Source organism: Bombyx mori, chromosome 14 (assembly GCF_030269925.1).
Source record: "Bombyx mori chromosome 14, ASM3026992v2".
Classification (NCBI taxonomy): Eukaryota; Metazoa; Arthropoda; class Insecta; order Lepidoptera; family Bombycidae; genus Bombyx; species Bombyx mori.
The window spans coordinates 2,284,392-2,306,804 of NC_085120.1; the positions used below are offsets into that span (position 1 = coordinate 2,284,392).

Sequence of the window (22,413 nt, forward strand, 5' to 3'; positions counted from 1 at the left end):
TAATCATCTTCGTTTCATTTCATCTCATTTCATTTCACCCCATATTATCACTTTTTATAAAAATAAAAATATAAATTAAAATAAGACATGACTTAAAGGTAACCAAGTTATAAAATCCCAAAAAAAATGTAGGTAAACCATAGATTTTTTTGTACAATTTTTCCTTATTAGGAAAGGCAAGGGGATCTAAGCCCATACAGCCTTGCCTGTTTTCTTTTTTAAAAGATTTTGTGTCCTGGTAACTAAGACCTTTAAGTCATGTCTTATTTTACTTTATATTCTTAATTTTATGAAAAATGATAATATGGAGTGAAATGAAATGAAGATGATTAATTTGAGACATTAATCAACTGGGATGAGATTAAATGAAATGAGATGATATGGGATGAAATATAATCTCACTAAAATGGTGGTCATTTACTGAGATTTTTTCAGTGGACTTTTTGGAGGAACCCGAGAAGTTACGTACAGCAGCTTTGTTTCATTTTCCCACATTTGTGCACTTTCACAGATATTAAACAGTTAATAAACCACCGTTATTACACATTTAAACCTGAAGAAACACTAAATAGACAAAATAAAACAAATCACACAACTTCACTCCTCGAGTTCCCGCCAAAGAGTCCGCCTTGTCTGTTTTTTTTTTTTTTTAAGGGATTTTATGACCTGGTAACTAAGACCTTCAAGTCATGTCTTATTTTACTTTATATTCTTAATTTTATGAAAAATGATAATATGGAGTGAAATGAAATGAAGATGATTAATTTGAGACATTAATCAACTGGCATGAAATTTAATGAAATGAAATGATATGGGATGAAATATAATCGCAGTAAAATGGTGGTCATTTACTGAGATTTTTTCAGTGGACTTTTTGGAGGAACCCGAGAAGTTACGTCCAGCAGCTTTGTTTCATTTTCCCACATTTGTGCACTTTCACAGATATTAAACAGTTAATAAACCACCATTATTACACATTTAAACCTGAAGAAACACTAAATAGACAAAATAAAACAAATCACACAACTTCACTTCTCGCGTTCCCGCCAAAAAGTCCCCTTGTCTGTTCTACATAATAAACCACAGATTATATTATACTATTTTGACTGTGTGTACCATAGATTATATACTTAATATATTTGTACTACTGTGTACGTCACTTCAGTTTTGTAATTTGTAATAAATTGGGAAACGAAATTGAACATAAATTTTTTAATTTGTGTATAGTTTAAAATGTAAGCCTTTTTATAACACGCAAATAATTTATCTCAGTTGTAATCGGATTAATTTCCATTGACAATTTTGGTTATTTCAGGTCGAAAGTAACTTTCAAGATTACACTCACATCTGATCCGAAACTGCCGTTTAAAGTGTAAGCTTTAGTTTATTTCTCACGACAAGCACTCGAGTCTCGATGCAATGTAACTTCAACACAAATCCACTATGACACAAAATTAGCATTTTAACTAAAGGTTAAATTAAATCCACTTCATTGTCAACAGATGCTGAATTCATGGGTTATTGTTGAAGTTACATCGCTGCGAAATGGAAGAGACTGTACTGAGAGAGTTTTTCGACTTTTTTCAAGATTTCGTTAATCTCTGTCAGGCAGAAAATTGGCCCAACAACACAACAACTGACATAGAACTAAGAAATGCATTTAAAATAGCGCAACATATAGAGAAATGTTTGGAAAAACTTCAAAAAAGAAACCTGTTAAATGAATTTCTCTCAACATTGTATAATTATGATGATAAATCATGTTACTTTTTAAAAAATTGCTTTGCAGACTCTACAAAAGCTGTATTAAAAAAAATTATAGTTTCCGATTGCTCTATCAATCAAATAGACATATCTCTTAACATTTACATAGAGATATTCGATGAAGACAAATTAGTGGAGTGTCTATCTGACATTATGCTAGAAACAGCATCAAAACGCACATTGCTAGACAATTTGCCGGCTCACATACCAAATTGTTTTTTACTAGAATTAAAAAGTCAAATTTTTTTGTACAATCTTTCCACAACCAAAGATTCGAAAATGTTTTTAGAACAATTATTAACAAACTGCAACAATAGTCTAATGGAAGTTTTAGTTGTAAGTTTATTAAGTAATAACCACAAACACGATAAAGAAATTGTTTGGATCAATGAAGCATTTATAAATGTTATGCTTCTGAAAAACCAAAGTTGCAAAAGTTTCTGGAAAAGCCTTTTTAATGTTGATGAAAAGTATTTTATTCAGTTATGCATCTCATATACTGATTTGTTTAAGTGCATGGTTGAAACATTAATAGATATTGCCAAATTGTTAAAAAACAATATGTCTCTGGAATATTTTTATTTAGATTTACCACATTCAGAATTAAGTGATATAATCAAGAGAATTATGAATAATGATATTTTGAAGAAACAATTTTTGTCTATTATGAATGAAAATAATTTAGATGTAGGATATTGGGATAGTATTGGGTGTTAATTTTTTATTATTTCATTATATTATATCAATCCACATCTCATCATTTTTATATGCCTGCATGAAGTTGATTGTTAGTAGTTTAGATTATCTAAATTCAATATCTCTAAACCACAACGAACATAATAAGAAGTTAGTTACGCATTACCATTGCGTGTACTATGTTGTTCCTGAATTAAAAGCTTCAGCACATGATTAACATGTCAGTTCAATGATGTGTATATATATTTTTTACACCTGTGCTGATTTTTTATTAAAAGGAGTCTTAAGTTTTTCTGCTAATACGATACAGAGTTAAAATCTTTATCATGTGAGAATTTCTTTACTAAAACTAAGATATGTATAATTCTATTAATTGCTCATCAAAATATCAAGAAAAGTACAAGACTGGTTTTCTCTATTCTTCTAAACTAGACTGGTTTTCTCTATTCTTCTAAACTAGACTTAGCGTGCCGGAAGCGACTCCATTCACTGCAGTGTTGAAGTTTGCAGCTGAAGAATTCAGGGTGGACCCTGCCACCAGTGCTATTATCACTGATGACGGTATCGGCATAAATCCTCAGCAGACAGCCGGTGAGATATACGCACCAGACTATTTCTATTATATCAGTAGAATATTGAATAACTTAAAACAGACAGAAAAAGAAAAGTACTCAATGAAATTATTTGAAATATGGCATTCGAAACAACCACTTTCATAGTGTAGTATGCTGTGGTTAGATATTATATGATGATGTGGATTGAATTAAAGAATTGACATAATCGTCAACTGATGATAGTTTGTGCTTCTACTAGAACACATTACACTAATAACTCCTCTGGTGTTCTTTTTACCCTACTTATTTGCTGGTAGCTTAAGGGGCTGTTTCAGCTAGGGTGAGATAATAGGCTCAACCTGAGAGAATTTGCTAACAAATCTAGCCCTATCAAAAGTAGGCAGCTGCAGAAATAAACAGGGTGTAGGGGAATGATACCCCACCCCGTTTAGCTGCTTACCATGCATTTATAGTAATGAGCAACATACGTTAGTCAGTCAGTGATTAACGTGCAGCGATTCACTGCGGTCGCTGACGCGAATAAACATGTAATTATACGTAATGTTTTATTGACCGCTCCGATGAGGTTTATGGAGGACAACACGCAACAAACAACCAACGCACACGCCTCCTCCTCCTCCTCCTTCATCTCCCAATAAACCTCACAAATGGTAATAGCCGTGCAAACCCACAAGACGCCCTACCACCAGTATTAACATTTTCATTTTTTTTTTGCAAATTTTACAGGTAATGTATTCCTGAAGCACGGTTCAGAATTAAGATTGATCCCAAGGGACCGTGTCGGCTTCTCTCTCATTTAAGTACATAAATATGTTAAATCATTCCGTTATATTAAGAAGAATAATTTGTATATATTTTATAAGTATTGTTTTGATGTAATTAAATGTTTTTTTTCTACTTTGTTTGTTTACATCCAATCCGTCAGTCGATTGATGGACTCCATAGGAAATATTGTTTAGAGATTGACCAGCTTTGAAGAGAAATGCAGCCTGTTGTTAATAAGATCTACATGTAAATTCCTTGTTTAACTTAAAAAAAAACTTCACTTTAAGTTAGACCAAATGTTTTCATACTACACAATCTATTTCTACAGCTGTCATATTCTTTATTGCTATAGCTATGAGCAGACGACAGCACGTCGATGGCCCATGTGATATTAGCTGATGTCGTAAATATCTGAATTATATTGAAATATTTAAATAGACAGAAATTTCAGGCTCTGGACTGGTTGAGCTTTGTAAAATTTGTTTAATAATATAAAATCCTGAGACACATGTAGTTCAATAAAAAAGAATATACAATTAATATTTACATTTAATTTTATTAATTGTTAATAATTATATTAATTAACACTTATGAACTAATGGAACATTTTGCGTCACTAACTAGAAAGACATTAACGGTTCGCACGCTCGAAGGAATGATTTCTCAAACTCCTTCACCGAGAAACGATCCACGGATGCACTGCAAACAAAATAAGATATCTAGTAATTACTTAACGCACACAATAAAAAGGTATTATATTAACAGATTGATCGGCCATTATATAAAGTCGTTGTGGCCCAAAAGGATAAGACGTCCGGTGCATTAGTATGTAGCAATGCACCGATGTTCGAATCCCGCAGACAGGTATCATTTTACTAATGAAATACGTACTTGACATACGTATAATAACAATAAAAAATAAAGTTTTTTAGTCATTAGTTAATCCACACGTTTCGCCTTCGTGACTACTTTTGCTTAGATGTGTGGACGAGCTCACAGCCCACCTGGTCTTAAGTGGTTACTGGAACCCATAGACATCTACAACGTAAATGCGCCACACACCTTGAGACATAAGTTCTAACGTCTCAGTATAGTTACAACGGCTGCCCCGCCCTTCAAACCGAAACGCATTACTGCTTCACGGCAGAAATAGGCGGGGCGGTGGTACCTACCCGTGCGGACTCACAAGAGGTCCTACCACCAGTAATTACGTAAATTATAATTTTGCGGATTTGATTTTTATTACACGATGTTATTCCTTCCCGTCGAAGTCAATCGTTAACATTTGTTAAGTACGTATTTCATTAGAAAAATTGGTACCCGCCTGCGGGATTCGAACACCGTTGCATCGCTATATACGAATGCACCGGACGTCTTATCCTTTAGGCCACGACGACTTGATTAACTAATGAAGGAACGGCCCATTTGCTGGGTGGGGGCACGCACCGCGCGGCGGCCACGAGGTCGGCGCGGCTGGCGGCGGACAGCGACAGCGCGTGCAGCAGCGCGGCGGCGTACTGCTCGGGCTCGGCGGCCAGGTAGCCGGCGTGCGGCGCCACGATGTCGGCGCGCGGCCCGCCCGAGCGGTGCGCCACCGTCACCAGCCCCGCCGCCATGCTCTCCACCACGCCTGCGCACACCAGCCCCAATTATTTATTTATTTTATTTATCTTATACCTTTAAAAGAGCAATTCTTGTATATTAATATATATATAATCTGAATCTCTGAAACGGCTCCGGCTTTAGTATACAGGGGATTTCGGGGGCGATAAATCGATCTAGCTACGATTTATTTTCAGAAAATGTTGTTTTATTCGTGATTTCAATAATCAACTCTTCCCGACATCTATTGGCGAATAATAATACTATTTTTCTTAATTGAGGGCAACTAACCGCTTTAAAGACACAAAAAGATGGCGTTATCAAAAAAAAATCGAGCAAAGCTCGGTCATCATCTAGTTAATACTTTATGCACAAAACAAAACTTGTACACAGGCGGACCTAATGCCATGGGCATTCCCTTCCAGTCGACCATAGGGTGGTGCAGAGATAATGCATGGTAGGTGCATTAACAAAACAATAACAAACAACAACAACAAAACAAAAAAAGAACAAAATCAAAACAAAAATCTTCCTAAAAATAACATAAAATATATCCGTATTATAGAATACACATAATGTTAGATATAGGTACTTATATAGATTACATATGACTTTGTATGCAAAAATAAACATACTACAATTTAATATACCTATGTATAAAATAGTAAAATACATACATACATACACATAATTACACACAACATAATATACATGTAAAGTAATAATATATAAATACACATGAAAATACACTAGGAGTGGGTGATATAAATCGTATCTAGATTCAATATCTATATATCGCAGCAATATCGTTGAATCCGATATCGCCCCGCACGAAATCTATATATCGATATCCGCCGATACACGATATTGCTCGATGTGATGCGCATCGGCATATCGTACCGATTCGTGAATCGAAATCTATATATCGATATCAGCCGATACACGATATTGCTCGATGTGATGCGCATCGGCATATCGTACCGATTCGTGAATATCAGCAATATTCGTTTGGTTCGTATCGAATCGGCCAGAGTGAGTGAGCGCACGATAGGGATATCATGTGATGAATGAAACAGAAACAGGCATTATCCATACAATTGTAAACCTTATATTTAAGTCCATATGTCTGTAGATTATTCTTAGCGTATCAACAGGATACAATTTAGGAAAGAAGTTTCAACTTTCGACCCTAACTTGAATGCAGTATAGCCTATTTGCATCGTTGAATTTAATTTCACGCGCTTTGACCTTGAACTAGAATTTTTGGACAAGTGTTTATAAATACTTAAAAGTTTTTTGTGTTTGATTTTTAAAGTACACATTTTTCTATTTTTAGTTGAATCCAAATAATTGAGTTTATTTCTTGTGTTTTAATTTGAAATCTACACTCTTTTGGTATATTTTGTAATTTTAAATTAAGACACAAAATACTAAAAACTGAAAATAATGTAGCCAGTCCTAAGCCTTCCTGATAAAAGCATGAAGGAAAGTTTTTTTGATATTTTTATTTTCATGTTCTTTTTATTACTTTAAAATCATATTATAAATTGATATCAGAAAACCAACCGTATAACGTTGACTTAAATCTATATCTACTACGATATTATATCAGCGTATCGTTTCAAATCTCAAATATCATGAATCGAGAAAATCTACTAGCATCCATCAATATATAGATTCAGAAAATATATAGATTCAATATCCGATATTGATACTCGATATATAGATACGATTCGATACGCGGCAAAACCGATATTACCCACTCCTAAAATACACAATTTAGTTTTATAGTTAAGAATGGCTAAAAGGAAAAATAATTAAATTATAATCATAATTAAAAAATAATTAATTAATTAAACTAATAAATAATAATAATAATAATTGAAAAATAAAAGAAATTAGTTTGGAGACGATTCTTCCAGTTTTTTTGTGGATGTATTCGCGAGCTTTGAGTTTAAAAGTGAAGCGATTGCTGGTCATCCTGATTTCTTTGGGAAGCGAATTCCATAATATTATGGACTGTGCAACAAGGCATATTATAAAGTTAAGGATTATTTACTAGATGGCACTACGTGGGAATGAGGCGCTCGCTCCTGGCCTTTTCATTTTTCATTATTATTATTATTTTTCAATTGTATTTTTTTGACTTGTTTTTTCCTTTATTGTAAATATTTTTATTTATTTTCAAAAAAGAAAATATTTGAGAAAAAACAAAAAAAAAAGCCCGCTGAGTTTGTTTCGCCGGTTCTTCTCAGTACTGTGGCTTTTTTGGAACCGGTGGTAGAGTTAACATTGTTATTTGTATTTTGACATTCAACAAGTGTGTCATACTGACATCTAAGTTGAAATAAATGATTTTGAATTTGAATTTGTACAAAGAAAGAAGAATGTAAAAAATCTGAGCGATGGATAGGACACTGTAAGAGACGATTATGTGGAGAACGTAGACTTTTCTCATGGCTTGCGTTCAAGTATCTAAAATGCGATTTTAAGTAAGATTAACGATTAACAGCCTGACAACACTGTGTTAAGGTACGCGTCCATTGGCCCGCGTCGGACGCAACGCACGCAACGGATTTTATATTGCTTTGAATTTTTAATACGCATTTATCAGCTTCAGACGTATGTATGTATGTATGTTTGTAACGGAATCTTTGAACATGATTTTGACCCTCTTGAAAACGTCGGATTAACTCGAAATTTGGTATACCTACTTATTAAGGACCGATGACAATTAAATATTGAAAAAAAATATTGAAAAAATTGAAATTCAACTAAAAAATGAAAAATAAATAATAGTTCAAAAAAACTAACAAAATACGCTTTTATAGAAAATCCAATTAAAAAATAGAAAATTAATTTTAATAAATTTGGATTAAAAATAGTGTAAAAGATAATGATTTTATTGTAAAAAAGCGTGAGGTGCTTTTCAGGATATTATCAAAATAACCCTTCTACTTATATCTGTTCATAAAATATTTATAACTACTTATACCATGTACCCCACGCTTTTTTTACTCTAGGAGCTCCGTAACAACGCTCCGTAAACGCATACCAAAACTTTAAAATACTGACTGATTCCGAAGTGCTCATTCCACATGGCGTGAAGACCGATGAGGCTGGTCTGGTAAAGGTGCAAGAGTCGAGCGTACGTCACGTTCACCTCAAACTGCACGTTGTTTTCTAAGGACAAGTGCTTGGCCAGGTCCTTGAGGTGTCTCACGCGCTCCTCGTCTTCGGCATTGCGGCAGGAACCCGCCAGAACCAACTGGATCTGGAGATAAAAACAGCTGAAGTAACTCATGCTGCGTCACCGGCAACCCTTGTTGAACGTGTGGTTTGTTATTTGTCCCTCGCATTGGCGGAATATTTTACTATGATCATATACAAGTCAAACACACCAATTCAACAATATCTATAATGTGTACAATATTAAAATACTAGCGACCAGCCCTCGCTTCGCTTCGGAAACATTAAATTTTATCATCGATAGGCGAAGCCCGTCATATTGCGCGCGGTACGACAATAACTGCGGGTGACGCCGCGGGGCGAAGCTAGTCTAAAAAAGTAGCCTAAGTTACTCCTTATATCATCAGCTACTAGTTTTAGTGTTTACTATTAGTGAAAGTCTCATCAAAATCGGTCCAGCCGTTCCAGACATTAGCCGGAACAAACAGACAGACAGACAAAAATTGTAAAAAATGTTATTTTGGTGTATCTATTGCAAATAACATTTATTACTTTTACAGTGTGTTAGTTTAATACATAAATATAAAACAATTTAAAGTATAAAAAGCTTATTCGAAGTGGTCTCCATTGGCTGCAATACAGTCCTTTAAACGTAGAGGCCAGTTATCAATAGAAGCACGCACTCTTTCCCTGGGAAAAATTTTCACTGCTAATCGTACGGATTGTTTTAGGGACTCCAAATTATGATGGCGTTTAGAGCAAGCCGTACTCTCTAAAATTGACAATAAATCATAATCCAGCGGATTAAGATCGGGACTAGACGACGGCCAGTCTTCAGCTCTGATGAAGTCCGAAACGTTCGTTTCCAACCAAGACTGCGTAGACCGAGCTTTATGACCTGGCGCCGAGTCTTGCTGGAAGGACCATTCTTGATTATTGAACATGGTGCTGTTAAGGGGCTTCACTACCTTCTCAAGAATGGTATCTTGATACACTTGTGCCGATGTTTTGATACCTTTTTCACAAAAGTATGGCTCAGTCACTCCTTCATAGCTAATACCCCACCAAACCATCACTGAAGTCGGATAGTGCCCACGTTGCACTCTGTCGACTAATTGGGAAGCTTCCTTAGAGCTTTGAGCATAAATACGGTCATTTTGTTTGTTAAAATGTTGCTCAATTGTAAAAAAATTCTCATCCGTAAACAAAAGTTTTCCATGACCTCCCTTTGCGTACCGCTTCAGTAGTTGTTTTGATTTTACCACCCTATTATCTTTTAAATTATCAGTTAAGAAATGACCAGTACGTCTCTTATAGGCTGCAAGTCTTAAGGCATCTTTTAAAATACGCGACATGGTTCTAGGTGCTATCTTCATACTGTTCTAGTGTATACGATGTTAGGCAATGATGCATGATGCTTAATGCTAGCAATGCCAGGCGCAGAGCCAAGCTGATGCTAACTCAGCGGCAGATTGAGTATCGTCAGCTTCCACTACCGCTTTTCATTCGTCGTTGTTGACGTTAGTTTCCGGGCGACCGCGGGATTCATTTTTAGATCAAAATTTCCATGTCGCAAGCGTTCAATCGAACCAATAAAGTCGTGCGTTTGTTGGTAGTGTTCACATTAATGTTGCGAACCGTTTCTACGGTATTAATTATCCGACTTAATTCGTATTCCATAATTACTCGTATTTTTATCGTGACCATATTGATGAAAAACATACAAATGTCGTGAACAAAAAACACCAATCAATAAACAAATGACAGAATTTAAAAATATAATTCCTTTTTTTTTTAAATAAAATTGACCGTTTTTTTTTTGCTTAGATGGTTGGACGAACTCACGACCCACAGTGGTAACCGGAGCCCATAGACATCTACAACGTCAATGCCGCCACCCACCTTGAGATATGAGTACTAAGGTCTCAGTATAGTACAACGGCTGCCCCGCCCTTCAAACCGAAACGCATTACCGCTTCACGGCAGAAATCGGCAGGGGGGTGATACCTACTCGTGCGGACACACAAGAGATCCTACCACCAGTAATTACGCAAGTTATAATTTTGCCGGTTTCATTTTTATTACACGATGTTGTTCCTTCACCGTGGGAGACAATGGTGAACATTTGTTAAGTACGTATTTCATTAGAAAAATTTGTACCCGCCTGCGGGATTCGAACACCGGTGCATCGTTGGAAACGAATGCACCGGACGTCTTATCCTGTAGGCCACGACAACTTCAAAAATGGAATTTAAAATTTATTGGCACCCCTGCATAAATTACGTTACAATTGGCCAATATTTTAAAACGATAACTTCACAGATAAACCTACGTTTGCCACTAGGGGCGCTGTTCCAACTTCATACAAATTTGAGTTAACTTTTACGTTATCGAGAACATTACAAAACTCGCACTAAGCACACAGATCGCGGTTTAAATTTTTTTTTTATTGCTTACATGGGTGGACGAACTCACGACCCACTTAGTGTTAAGTGGTAACCGGAGCCCATAGACATCTACAACGTCAATGCCGCCACCCACCTTGAGATATGAGTTCTAAGGTCTATAAAACTCCAAATTAAATTACGACACTATGTTTTAGTGTCTGGGTAGAGTATCTGACAGACGGTGCTACATTAAGTCTAAACGTTTCATCTAAGCTACCATTTGTATATTATAAATTTAAACAACAATCAATGTTTGTCGTCTAGGCGTTCCTGACCTGTTGGTTGGCGTATAGTTTTTCATACAACTTTACCTAGGTTAGGTGTAGGTAGCCAGGTTTACTGGTATGGTATATAAATAATAAATAATGTTTTGTCTATATCAGCAAAATACTATGAATATGTATGGACATAAGCTCAGAAAATTTTTAATTAAGCAAATGTTGGCGGTAGGCAGCGGCTTGGCTCTGCCCCTGGCATTGCTGAAGTCCATGGGCGACGGTAACCACTCACCATCAGGCCGTATGATCGTCTGCCTACAAGGGCAATAAAAAAAAAATTCAAAATATTTACTCTAACCTTATTCCAAAGGAATTCATTCTTGGTCAACAGGCTCCTCAGCTCGTACATCGCCTGCAGCATCAGCGGATGATCTTTCTCCGGTCTGAACTGGGCGACCGACAGGATCCGGATAGGATCTGACTCTTTCACTAAAGAACGTAATTGTTTCAATTCTGTAACCTAAAAAGTTCACCTAAGTAAATTATTTTTTACATGATACATTATTCATGCAATTTATAAAAACATAATTATTCGTAAATTATAAGTATAATCCATGTATGGTGGATGACATGAGGGTTAATCATCCGGCGAGCGGATGTCTTTTATCAACTATATCACAATAAATCTTTTAGCTTTGATTTTTTTTTAAATTATTATGTTTATAATTTTTTAATTATCTTTAACTTAATCTAACTAAATTTCTCTGTCTATATTTAAATAGTAGCAAATTTGAAATTTTTTGTTCTCTTCTGAGTCGGTCTCTTCATTGTTGAAGGTCGTGTCTAATCTGAAATGTGGACCCTCGATGCAAAATGCTTCCCCACGTCTTCCTGTCCTCGGCGGTCTTTATAGCAGGCCGGTGAGCGTCTTAACCAGATCAGATCAGCGGGTAGGTGAACGTCTGCGTGATCTTCTCCCGTCAACCTGACCAACTACCATCAGCTTCTCTAAGCTATCGGGGCCTCTACGAGCGTTGTGGCGATTTTTAGTTACAGGTAATTTATTCTTATATTACATACCTCACAAGGTGGGAAGACTTTGTAAGTGTTGTAAGGTTCCTTCCAAAGTTCATTGATATGTTCCTCTGTCCAAGTTCCATTTACCATTATAACGTCTGCACACCGACCCACAATACCGTATAACTAAAAATTTATTTAATGTATAATTATTATTTTTCCACTTTCTGCTCATTGAGAGAGATTATTGGAGCCTATGGAAACCACAATGGAAATATCACCAGTCTCCCTGGAACAAGATCTCAGTCTCAATTGTATACAATTATAATAAATACTAAGACAAACAAAGTTATTTATGCTACAAATTAAATTAATAATTATTTAAATTTGTCATTTAATAAAATACTAGATGATGTTGTGTCTTTAAAGCAGTAAAAATAGTATTATTATTCGCCAATAGATGTCGGGAAGAGTCATAAAGTTGATTATCGATAAAGTTGATTATTGAAAACACGAATAAAACAACATTTTCTGAAAATAAATCATAGCTAAATCGATTTATCGCCCCCGAAATCCCCTGTATACTAAATTTTATGAAAATCGTTGGAGCCGTTTCCGAGATTCAGATTATATATTATATACAAGAATTGCTCGTTTAAAGGTATAAGATATATTTTACCAAAAACACTCACCCAACCAAATATCTTATAATACAGCAACTTTATCCAAGTGTACAAAGGATTCCTGGCAATTATACCAGAATTGTTGTATGAAACTATCCTGTGTTTGACCCTGCGCATCATTGCTGTCGTTATGGTGGGATAATGGACGTAACATCCGACCCTGGACTGAGCCAAATAACGGAATATTGGGAACGTGAAGGCACATCCCATCGTGTCTATGTAAACATCTGCAATTTATTAATAGGGTGTAGATTCTTGGCTGAAGATTGAGTCAAGTACATTACTGGTGGTAGGACCTCTTGTGTGTTCGCGCGGGTGGGTACCACTACCCTGCCTATTTCTGCCGTGAAGCAGTAATGCGTTTCTGTTTGAAGAGTGGAGCAGCCGTTGTAACTATACTTGAGACCTTAGAACTTATATCTCAAAGTGGGTGGCGCATTAACGTTGTGGATGTCTATGGGCTTCAGTAACCACTTAACACCAGGTGGGCTGTGAGCTCGTCCACCCATAAAAGCAATAAAAAAAAAAATAAAAAAAAACTCTTTTAGAGTTTTTTACTTTTAGCGTTTTTCTTTCTCTTTTAGAAACTCTTAGAGTTTTTTACATCCTGCAAAACTAGAATTATAATAGCTCTAAAAAGGACAATAGAGAGAAACAAATTAACGAAAATTACCAGGATTTAGTTTCAAAAATGCTTCCATTCCGAGCACCATAGATCCAAGGCTTTGGAGCACTAAGGTAAAGTATGGGTATGTTTTTGCTTCAATCAAGATTTTCAAAGTAAGATGTACAAATGTTATCTTCTTCAAGTCCAATTTCACATTGAAGTGATTCTGTGCTTTATCTAGTATTTTTTGAGGTTCTTCTGTTTCCACTGTATAGATGAAAATATTTGAATCTGGATACCTGAAATAATCCGATCGTCTCCTTTTTACCATCACATCATCCGTGACCAAATCATATTTCATATTTACTACTTAAAGAGCCCCTGCATTAATCCACAGTTCAGGGATATTTTTCAAGTATTGCTGTCAAAAAAGTATTATTACTAAATTTTGATTGGGACATTGTAATAACTAAGTATTATTCGAAGAAGATATGAAATTGTTATCTCAAGCTCTAGAATTTCCTTCCACTACCCACATCCTACTTAAAGGTTTTAATAGCTCACTGACTTGGCAGATGTCCAATACTGAAACGAAATAAGAACCAAAGAGTAGACATAGTATAAGATGAACTCCACTATTGTTTAAAAATTATACACTATTGAAAAAACAAAGGGAAGCAATTTGATTTCTATAAATCTAATATATAAAATTCTCGTGTCACGGTGTGCGTGATTGAACTCCTCCAAAACGGCTCAACTGATTTTTGTGAATCTTAGCGTGCATATCGGTCAGGGTTGAGAATCAAACAACATTTATTTTTCATCCCCCTAAATGTTAAGGGTGGTCCACCCCAAACATTTATTATTTATTTTTATTTTTTGGATAATTTTTTTTGTTTATAATCAGGTATTATGTGGTTGAATGAGGTTTTTGAGAATTTTATATATTAGACTAGAATTTCCCTAGAAATTTATTTAAGGCAACACAACGTTTGCCAGGTCAGCTAGTAATTATATAACATGGTTTCTAGTATAGTAGACTATAATAAAGTTTAGGGGATCAAAGGTTATTTGCTTCAAGCGACATTTCAATTGATATGTGACATTTATCTTTATAATTAAATGTCTTTTATTTGGTATCAGTATCAACAATAAGATGTTTTTAATTGAACTTCAATTATGTTTATCCCATTCAGATAATTAGCTGAAGAAGTTTTCTTGTTAAAAATTTTTTTTTTCCAAATTTTATACTTGAAATTGCTATCCTGTAAGTTGCAAAAATGTTGCTTAAACCATAGCCTTAGACCTCATGATGTTATCTTTGGAAATGTGGTAGAGACCACAGCATTGTTTCAATACAAACCTGGTTAGGACAGCTTTGATGGCCACCCACAGTACTCTTTCACCCCCACCTCCAGCATTACAGTAGGGATGGAAGAATGCCACGTTTGGTCCATGTTGTTTCAATCTCTCCAGTTTCCGTTCTTTAATTCTCATGAACCATGACATAGAGATTACGGCTAGAGGTATAAGCACAACTGTGCTCACTATTACCACCGCTATAAAAACGGTAGGTAGAATTATGAGCGTTCTGTTAAAGAAATGATTTTGTTTATTTTCAAAATTATTAGTAACTTACGTACGCGGCAGGCAATTTTTTTTAAAATGTTCTTTGCTATACCGAGTAAAACCGGAGAAGAGATCAAACCGCTCCAATAAATTAAAAAAGTATGTACTTAATAAGAAATTACATTACTAATTTCAATTATGAAAGTACTTACAAAACCCATTGCCACAACATGCTAGTTTTTGGAACCACCAATCTAATGAATACCTATAGTGGCTATAGTAATACACGTTTAATTTTTTATACACCGTTCACCATTTTTATAAATATTGTTGATGTTTGACAGTTGACTTTTTTTTATGGGATTTTGTGACCTGGTAACTAAGACCTTTAAGTCATGTCTTATTTTAGTTTATATTCTTAATTTTATGAAAATATGGAGTGAAACGAAATTAAATGAAGATGATTAATTTGAGATATTAATCAACTGGGATGAAATTAAATAAAATGAGATGAAATATAATCTCAGTAGAATGGTGGTCATTTACTGAGATTTTTTCAGTGGACTTTTTGGAGGAACACGAGAAGTTACGTTTAGCGGCTTTGTTTCATTTTCCCATTTGTGGTCTGTTCGAACCAAATTCGAGCGTGTGTTAGTACTTTTACACCGCCCCTAGTGCATATCAGAACATAACCGAAGGGTGGTTGATGTAAACTTCTTAGTTGAAATTATCAGCCATAAGTTGACGTCATTGTCAATCTGTTTTATTCGTTATTTGTCAATGTATCTAATGTAATCACAGCAAATTTTACTGTTAATTTTAGCTTATTAAAACCTTATATTCAGTAAAGGTTTCATTCAATTTAATAAGCTAAATATATAAAAAATGGATAGATATCTCCGCCCTGAAAGGTTTGATATCGACCCGTCAGATAGCTCTAGTACGAGAGCTTGGATACATTGGCGTAAAACTTTCGAAAACTTCATTTTCATTTTGTTTCTTTTGTGGGGGTCAAATACATCCTCGTAAGAACTGCCCTGCCTTTGAAAAGACTTGTCAACTCTGTAACAAGAAGGGGCACTTTGCCACTGTTTGTAGAAGCTCTTCTAAATCTACAAATTCTGTGGTAGTAGGTACTGAAGATCTTTCCGCTTGTATCACAGCAGCGTCACCTTCTTCATTACGTAAAGCTACTGTACCCGCTTATATTCGAGGAATAAGAGCAGAAGCACTTCTCGACACCGGCAGCTCCATCAGTTTTATAAATGACAACTTTGCAAGACTATGCGGGTTAAAAAGAAAATCCTGCAATCAGACTATTTCTATGGCCTCTCTTAATTATACTTCACAAGTAGAAGGTCAAACTTGGCAAACCCTGAAAATCGGAAATCATAGATATGATAATGTGAATCTTCTTATCGTGAAAAATCTTTGTGCTGATATAATTATCGGCCATGACGTCCTCGAAGAACATTCATCGCTAGAGTTCTCTTTCGGTGGGCCAAAACATCCACTTCAAGTATGTAACGTAGCTGAAGCATCAGTACCAGCTGTACCGCTTTTTGCGAATGTATCTCCCAACTGCAAACCAATTGCTATAAAGTCTCGAAGGCACAACAAAGAGGATAGTGAATTTATTAAAGAAGAAATCAGAAACCTTATAGCAGAGGGCGTGATTGAAGAAAGTAAATCACCGTGGAGGGCCCAAGTACTAATAACAAAAAGCGAAACTCATAAAAAAACGCCTTGTAATTGATTACTCTCAGACAATTAATCGTTACACAGAACTCGACGCGTACCCTTTACCAAACATTGAGGACTTAGTTTCGAAAGTGGCAAAGAATACAATTTTTAGCCTAATAGACCTGAAAAACGCGTACCATCAAGTACCTATACTACCCGAAGAAAGGAAATTTACCGCTTTTGAAGCACTGGGAAATTTGTACCAGTTCAGGCGTATTCCTTTTGGAGTAACAAATGGTGTTTCGAGCTTCCAGCGAACAATCGATTGGATTATAAGAAAAGAGAAGCTTCAAAACACATATGCGTATCTTGATGATATAACTATTTCTGGCCGTACTCTTGAAGAACACGATCATAACTTAGAAAGTTTTATGAATGCCGTAAAGAAATACGGTTTAACACTGAGTATACAAAAATGCAAATTTTCTCAAAAGTCAATTAATATTCTAGGCTATAATATTCAAAACCACATAATTAAACCTGACAATGAGCGACTCAAGCCACTGATTAATTTACCTCCACCAAGCGATTTACCGACCTTAAGAAGGACACTCGGTATGTTCGCACATTATTCCAAGTGGATTCCAAAATTTTCTGAACGGATCCACTCACTTGCTAATACGACGATTTTTCCACTCACCAGCGAGCAAATTAAATGTTTCGAAAGCTTGAAAAATGATATCGCAAAGTCTTCTATACATGCAATTGATGAAAATATACCTTTTACAGTGGAAACTGACGCTTCCGATCATTCCATTGCAGCAGTACTTACGCAAAATTCTAGACCAGTGGCGTTTTTCTCAAGAACGTTAAATTCAAGCGAACAAAACCATTCCGCCATTGAAAAAGAAGCGTACGCCATTGTGGAATCATTGAAGAAATGGAGACATTTCCTTATTGGTAGACACTTTAAGTTGGTTACTGATCAACGCTCAGTTTCTTTTATGTTTAATATGAAACATTCAAGTAAGATAAAGAATGAAAAGATTCAAAGATGGCGACTGGAACTTGCTGCTTTCAAATACGATATTATATACAGACCGGGGAAAGAGAACTATGCTGCTGATGCACTATCCCGAGTTTGTGCCACTGTAGAAACACGTACTGCAAAACTTTTCTCGCTGCATGAGGCTCTTTGTCATCCAGGGGTAACAAGAATGTTTCACTGGGTTCGCTCTAAAAACCTTCCCTATTCTATTGAAGAAGTCAGAACAATGACAAAATCTTGTCGAACCTGCTCTGAAATAAAACCTAGATTCTTCCGAAATACCTTTGATGACCAGAGGAAACTTGTTAAAGCAACGGCTGCTTTTGAACGCCTTAGCATAGATTTTAAAGGACCAGTTCCAACAAATAATAATAACAAATTCATACTTACCGTGATTGACGAATTTTCACGTTTCCCGTTTGCATTCCCATGCTCAGATGTAAGCTCGAAAACAGTGATTAAACATCTTAACAACTTGTTTATGATATTTGGCATGCCTTCTTACGTTCATTCAGATCGCGGAACAGCATTTCTTTCTGCTGAAGTACAGGAATTTTTACATGTTCGAGGTATTGCCACTAGTAGAACTACAGCTTATAACCCTCAAGGTAACGGTCAAGTAGAAAAATTAAATTCTACTCTTTGGAGAACGATTCTTTTGGCCCTGAAGACGAAGAATCTTTCGGTAGAAAATTGGGAACAAGTATTACCACAAGCCTTACATTCAATTCGATCATTACTTTGTACAACCATAAAGTGCACTCCACATGAAAGAATGTTTAGACACCCTCGAAGATCTACTAACGGCACTTCTGTTCCGTCGTGGCTTACAAATTCTGGACAAGTCTTGATGAAGAAATTTAATCGTACAAATAAATATCAGCCATTAGTAGAAGAGGTTGAATTGATACACAGCAATCCTGACTTCATACATTCGGCTTCCAGATGGCCGAGAAACAACAGTGTCGAATCGTCATCTAGCACCATTGGGTTCAGAAAGGGTAGATCTGCGAATAGATAATGAACACACTATTGATTATCATAACGTCGCAGAACCACTTCCGGAAACAGAAGACCAAAACTTGGAGATTCCTTCATCCAATGAAACGGGACCTGTAGTACTTGATAATAGCAGAGAGCTAGAGACAGAATTACCATCATCACCACCGCCGGAGCCAACACTTCGTAGATCTGGTCGCGTCCATAAAACGCCAGGATTTTTGAAAGATTATATTTTAAAATAGTGCGGGAGAATGATGTAAACTTCTTAGTTGAAATTATCAGCCATAAGTTGACGTCATTGTCAATCTGTTTTATTCGTTATTTGTCAATGTATCTAATGTAATCAAAGCAAATTTTACTGTTAATTTTAGCTTATTAAAACCTTATATTCAGTAAAGGTTTTCTCTTATTTCAGTGGTAGTTTATGGCGCTGTTTTTTAAATCTTTCAACCATGGAGTTAATCAGTACCTACAACTTCAACTTGATACTATGGCGCCACCTTAATTGGCTCTCTTTCAGCGGACACTTTAATATACTGAGATATTACTCCTTATGTACTTCTAGCTTCTTTATAATAAGTTAAGTGGATGAAATAGAACCACGACTAATTCAGAGATGCTTAATTGAATACTAAGTATTTTTCTAATAACAAAACGTCTAATAACAAAAGTAGTAGGGATGGTCTGTAACAGGTGAAATTAGAGACCTATTCCACATGTTCCTGCTCCCGTGAAAGAACAGTTCCAGTAGCCTGTTCCAATATAACAGCCTGTTGTGTTGCAACAGGTTTAATAATGTTTTAAGTAGAATACGTTCCACATAAAGGAACAGTCATAGATATGTAATGGTTATATACATTTTTTAAATGAAAACAATCCTTCATGTTTTCTCGGGCATAGGACTGGCAACTTGATTTATTAATATTAATGATATGTGAAACTAGTTATGCCAAAATGTGTATGAATGTTATTGCTATCTTTTTCTATTACAATAAGTGAAAGGAGAGGAGTGAAAGGAGAGCATGTTACAAACTACTTGGGAACAGGATGTTTATGCTATCTTTTTTTCCCCACCTAAACTGATGGTCTAGACTGTCTAGAGAGACCATAACCTTTAACTATAGTAGAATTATTTTGTCCGTGCAGTTTGGTAAAGCGAGTATTTCGCTCTTCCACTCACGAGCCTTATGGACGGGCATAGTGATGCGCATTATTGTTGTCGATAAGCGTTATCGATAGTGTATTTAGTTTTGTCATTTTGTGGGTTAGTGATAAAAATCAAAGAAAAATCACTAATCGAACACTTACACCACATATCGCCGCAGCAAGTTAACGAGAACGGCAGAAATTAACACTTTGTAACTTTTCGGGTTCTATTATTATTTCAGGGATTTTTTTTGACACATTGTTGATAATAACACGTGCAAGTATTATTTTTAATAAATTCTGCCGTTTTCATACAAAACAAAGGAGTAGCAATTGTGTCACTAAAGAAATTCAGAGAACGAATGCATCAAAACACATTTCTCTTCGACATAATGTACTATAATTTGCAGGTAAGTACAAATGACTCTTAGCATAACAATGTCTCACCACCCTTCGTATAACACCCCGTCGCCGTGTACCTGCCTTCGATGACTCATTTGTTTTCTATACTAATATATATATATATATATATAATATTATAAAGAGGAAAGATTTGTTTGTTTGTTTGTTTCGAATAGGCTCCGAAACTACTGGACCGATTTGAAAAATTCTTTTTCCATTAGAAGCCGACATTGTCCCTGATGAACATAGGCTACTTTTTTTTATTTTTTTTTGATTTTTTTTTTTGCTTTCATTTGTGTTTTAATGTTTCCGAAGCGAAGCGAGGGCGGGTCGCTCGTTATCTATAATGGCGTTGCGCCCGCGCAACATGTTTACCGCCCTATATAGTCGGGCTATGTTTTATGACCCAAACTGCACGTACAAAATAATTCTACTATAGTAGGTGAGCTCACGGAGCTCAAACCTGTCGATGTTGCTATAAGGCTTATTACACTTGGCTGAATTTAGTCGACTGAATTCAGAAGCAAATTCAGAAGCTTCGGATTACACTGTTTCATATTCAGTTACTGAATCAATTGTCAGTTTAAGCGCGACGAAGTAAGACGTGTCGTGTGCGTAAAAGGATGGCCTCAGTACTGTCTCGACAGCAATAAAAATTTTGTTTTTTTGTTTTTGTTATTGTGTTTTGTTTCAATTTCTCAAAATAAAAAATAAATAAAAACAAGAATATCGGTAAAGAAATATTTATTGCTGTGCGGAATGTGTTGAGGTATAGTACTAGCTGCGTGTCGCCGCACTAGTAATGTTGACTTGTTACCATGGATATATTCTTTTCTTCACAAGATTGTGTCGTGTGAATAAAATATAATTTATGATATTAAAAAGAGTCTGCTTATTCTTCCATATAAAATCTTAACAGAATGTTAGCAAATATGAACATTATGAGCGATTTAGAACCAGCAGACTTCAGAAATGATCTATAAATGGATTCGATATCGTATGAATTTTTTTTTTTTTTTTGTTTTTTTTTCGGCTAGAGGGCCGAACCTCCTACGAGGTCCCCGCGCAAAAGGGGCGCGCGGGGTATGTGAGACTCAACGATCTGCATGGTGTTGTGAGCAGACCGCGGGCCCAAGGATTTTAGGACCCACCCACTAAACGACTCCCCTGCACTCTTACACCCGACGTCCGATCCCCTCCGAGGTCAGAACCCGGATGAGGTAGGGGGGCTACCGCGGTCAACACTACAACCAGACGGCGTGGCTCACCCCAAGGACGCCCAGCCGACGGAGCCTTCGAGGCGAATCGAAGGCTCTGAAACGTCGGCCGTCTCGGTACGGCAGCCCGTCGGGCCGCCCAGACGGTGCCGCTGGTGTCCCGGAATACCCCGCTGGACCAGAACCAGCCTGCCGGGTCGGGACGCGATACACCGTCGACCGGTCGCTCTATTCACTCCACGGCAGCGCGCTAGAGTGCTGGTAGCGCGCCGCGCGGCCTCACCCCCTCAGGTCGCCCCTTGACCTTCACCGGGGAGAGGCCGCCACCTACAGGGGCCGGGACGTACAGGCGTATTCCCGCCTCCGGCCCCCGGCTCGACGGCGACGGATCGGTGCGGAAAGGGAAGAGCTCTCCCTCTCTCGCTCCGCCGCCTCCTTCTGCGAGATGGTGGACTCGCAGAAGTCGAGCATCGCCTTCCAGGACGCGTCGCTGCCGAGCATCGTAGCCACGACGCGCGGCAGCGAGAGGTCCTCTCCTATGACCGCGACGAGGGCGGCGTTGCTCGTCAAATCCAGAGCAACGCGCCAGCGTGTGTTCCGCTGTGTCTTCCTCGTCGCGGTCCGCGCAGTGGTGGCACTGCGCCGTCGGTTCCCTTCCGGCTATCTTATGCAAGTACCGGCCGAAACATCCGTGGCCGGTAAGCATTTGCGTCAGCCGAAAGGTGAGGCATCCGCGGTCGCGGCCCACCCAGTCCGCGAGAACCGGGCGGACCGCCTCGACGG

General features: G+C 36.9%; 2 protein-coding genes across 3 annotated transcripts; one reads left to right on the plus strand and one right to left on the minus strand.

Annotated features, from left to right (window-relative positions):
- Window positions 1-1,085: 1,085 nt before the first annotated feature.
- Window positions 1,086-3,928, plus strand: LOC101735450 (ubiquitin-fold modifier 1). Of its 2 annotated transcripts, XM_004922772.3 has the most exons (4): window positions 1,086-1,235; window positions 1,316-1,372; window positions 2,921-3,051; window positions 3,762-3,928. In XM_004922772.3, coding segments are annotated over exons 1-4 (264 nt in total). In that variant the 5' UTR covers window positions 1,086-1,233; the 3' UTR covers window positions 3,836-3,928. The 2 variants fall into 2 exon arrangements, with proteins under 2 accessions (XP_004922829.1, XP_012552672.1); XM_012697218.4 differs by lacking the exons at window positions 1,086-1,235; window positions 2,921-3,051; window positions 3,762-3,928 and adding an exon at window positions 1,503-2,846.
- A 403-nt stretch (window positions 3,929-4,331) lies between these two features.
- LOC101737468 (GDP-Man:Man(3)GlcNAc(2)-PP-Dol alpha-1,2-mannosyltransferase) lies at window positions 4,332-15,506 on the minus strand. The gene is made up of 9 exons (XM_038015489.2): window positions 15,345-15,506; window positions 14,927-15,154; window positions 13,630-13,862; window positions 12,966-13,183; window positions 12,337-12,459; window positions 11,615-11,776; window positions 8,478-8,676; window positions 5,247-5,430; window positions 4,332-4,499 (listed from the first exon to the last, which is right to left on the minus strand). Exons 1-9 carry the CDS (start codon window positions 15,362-15,364, stop codon window positions 4,421-4,423), a joined length of 1,446 nt encoding a protein of 481 aa, XP_037871417.1. The 5' UTR covers window positions 15,365-15,506; the 3' UTR covers window positions 4,332-4,420.
- Between the last annotated feature and the right edge of the window lie 6,907 nt (window positions 15,507-22,413).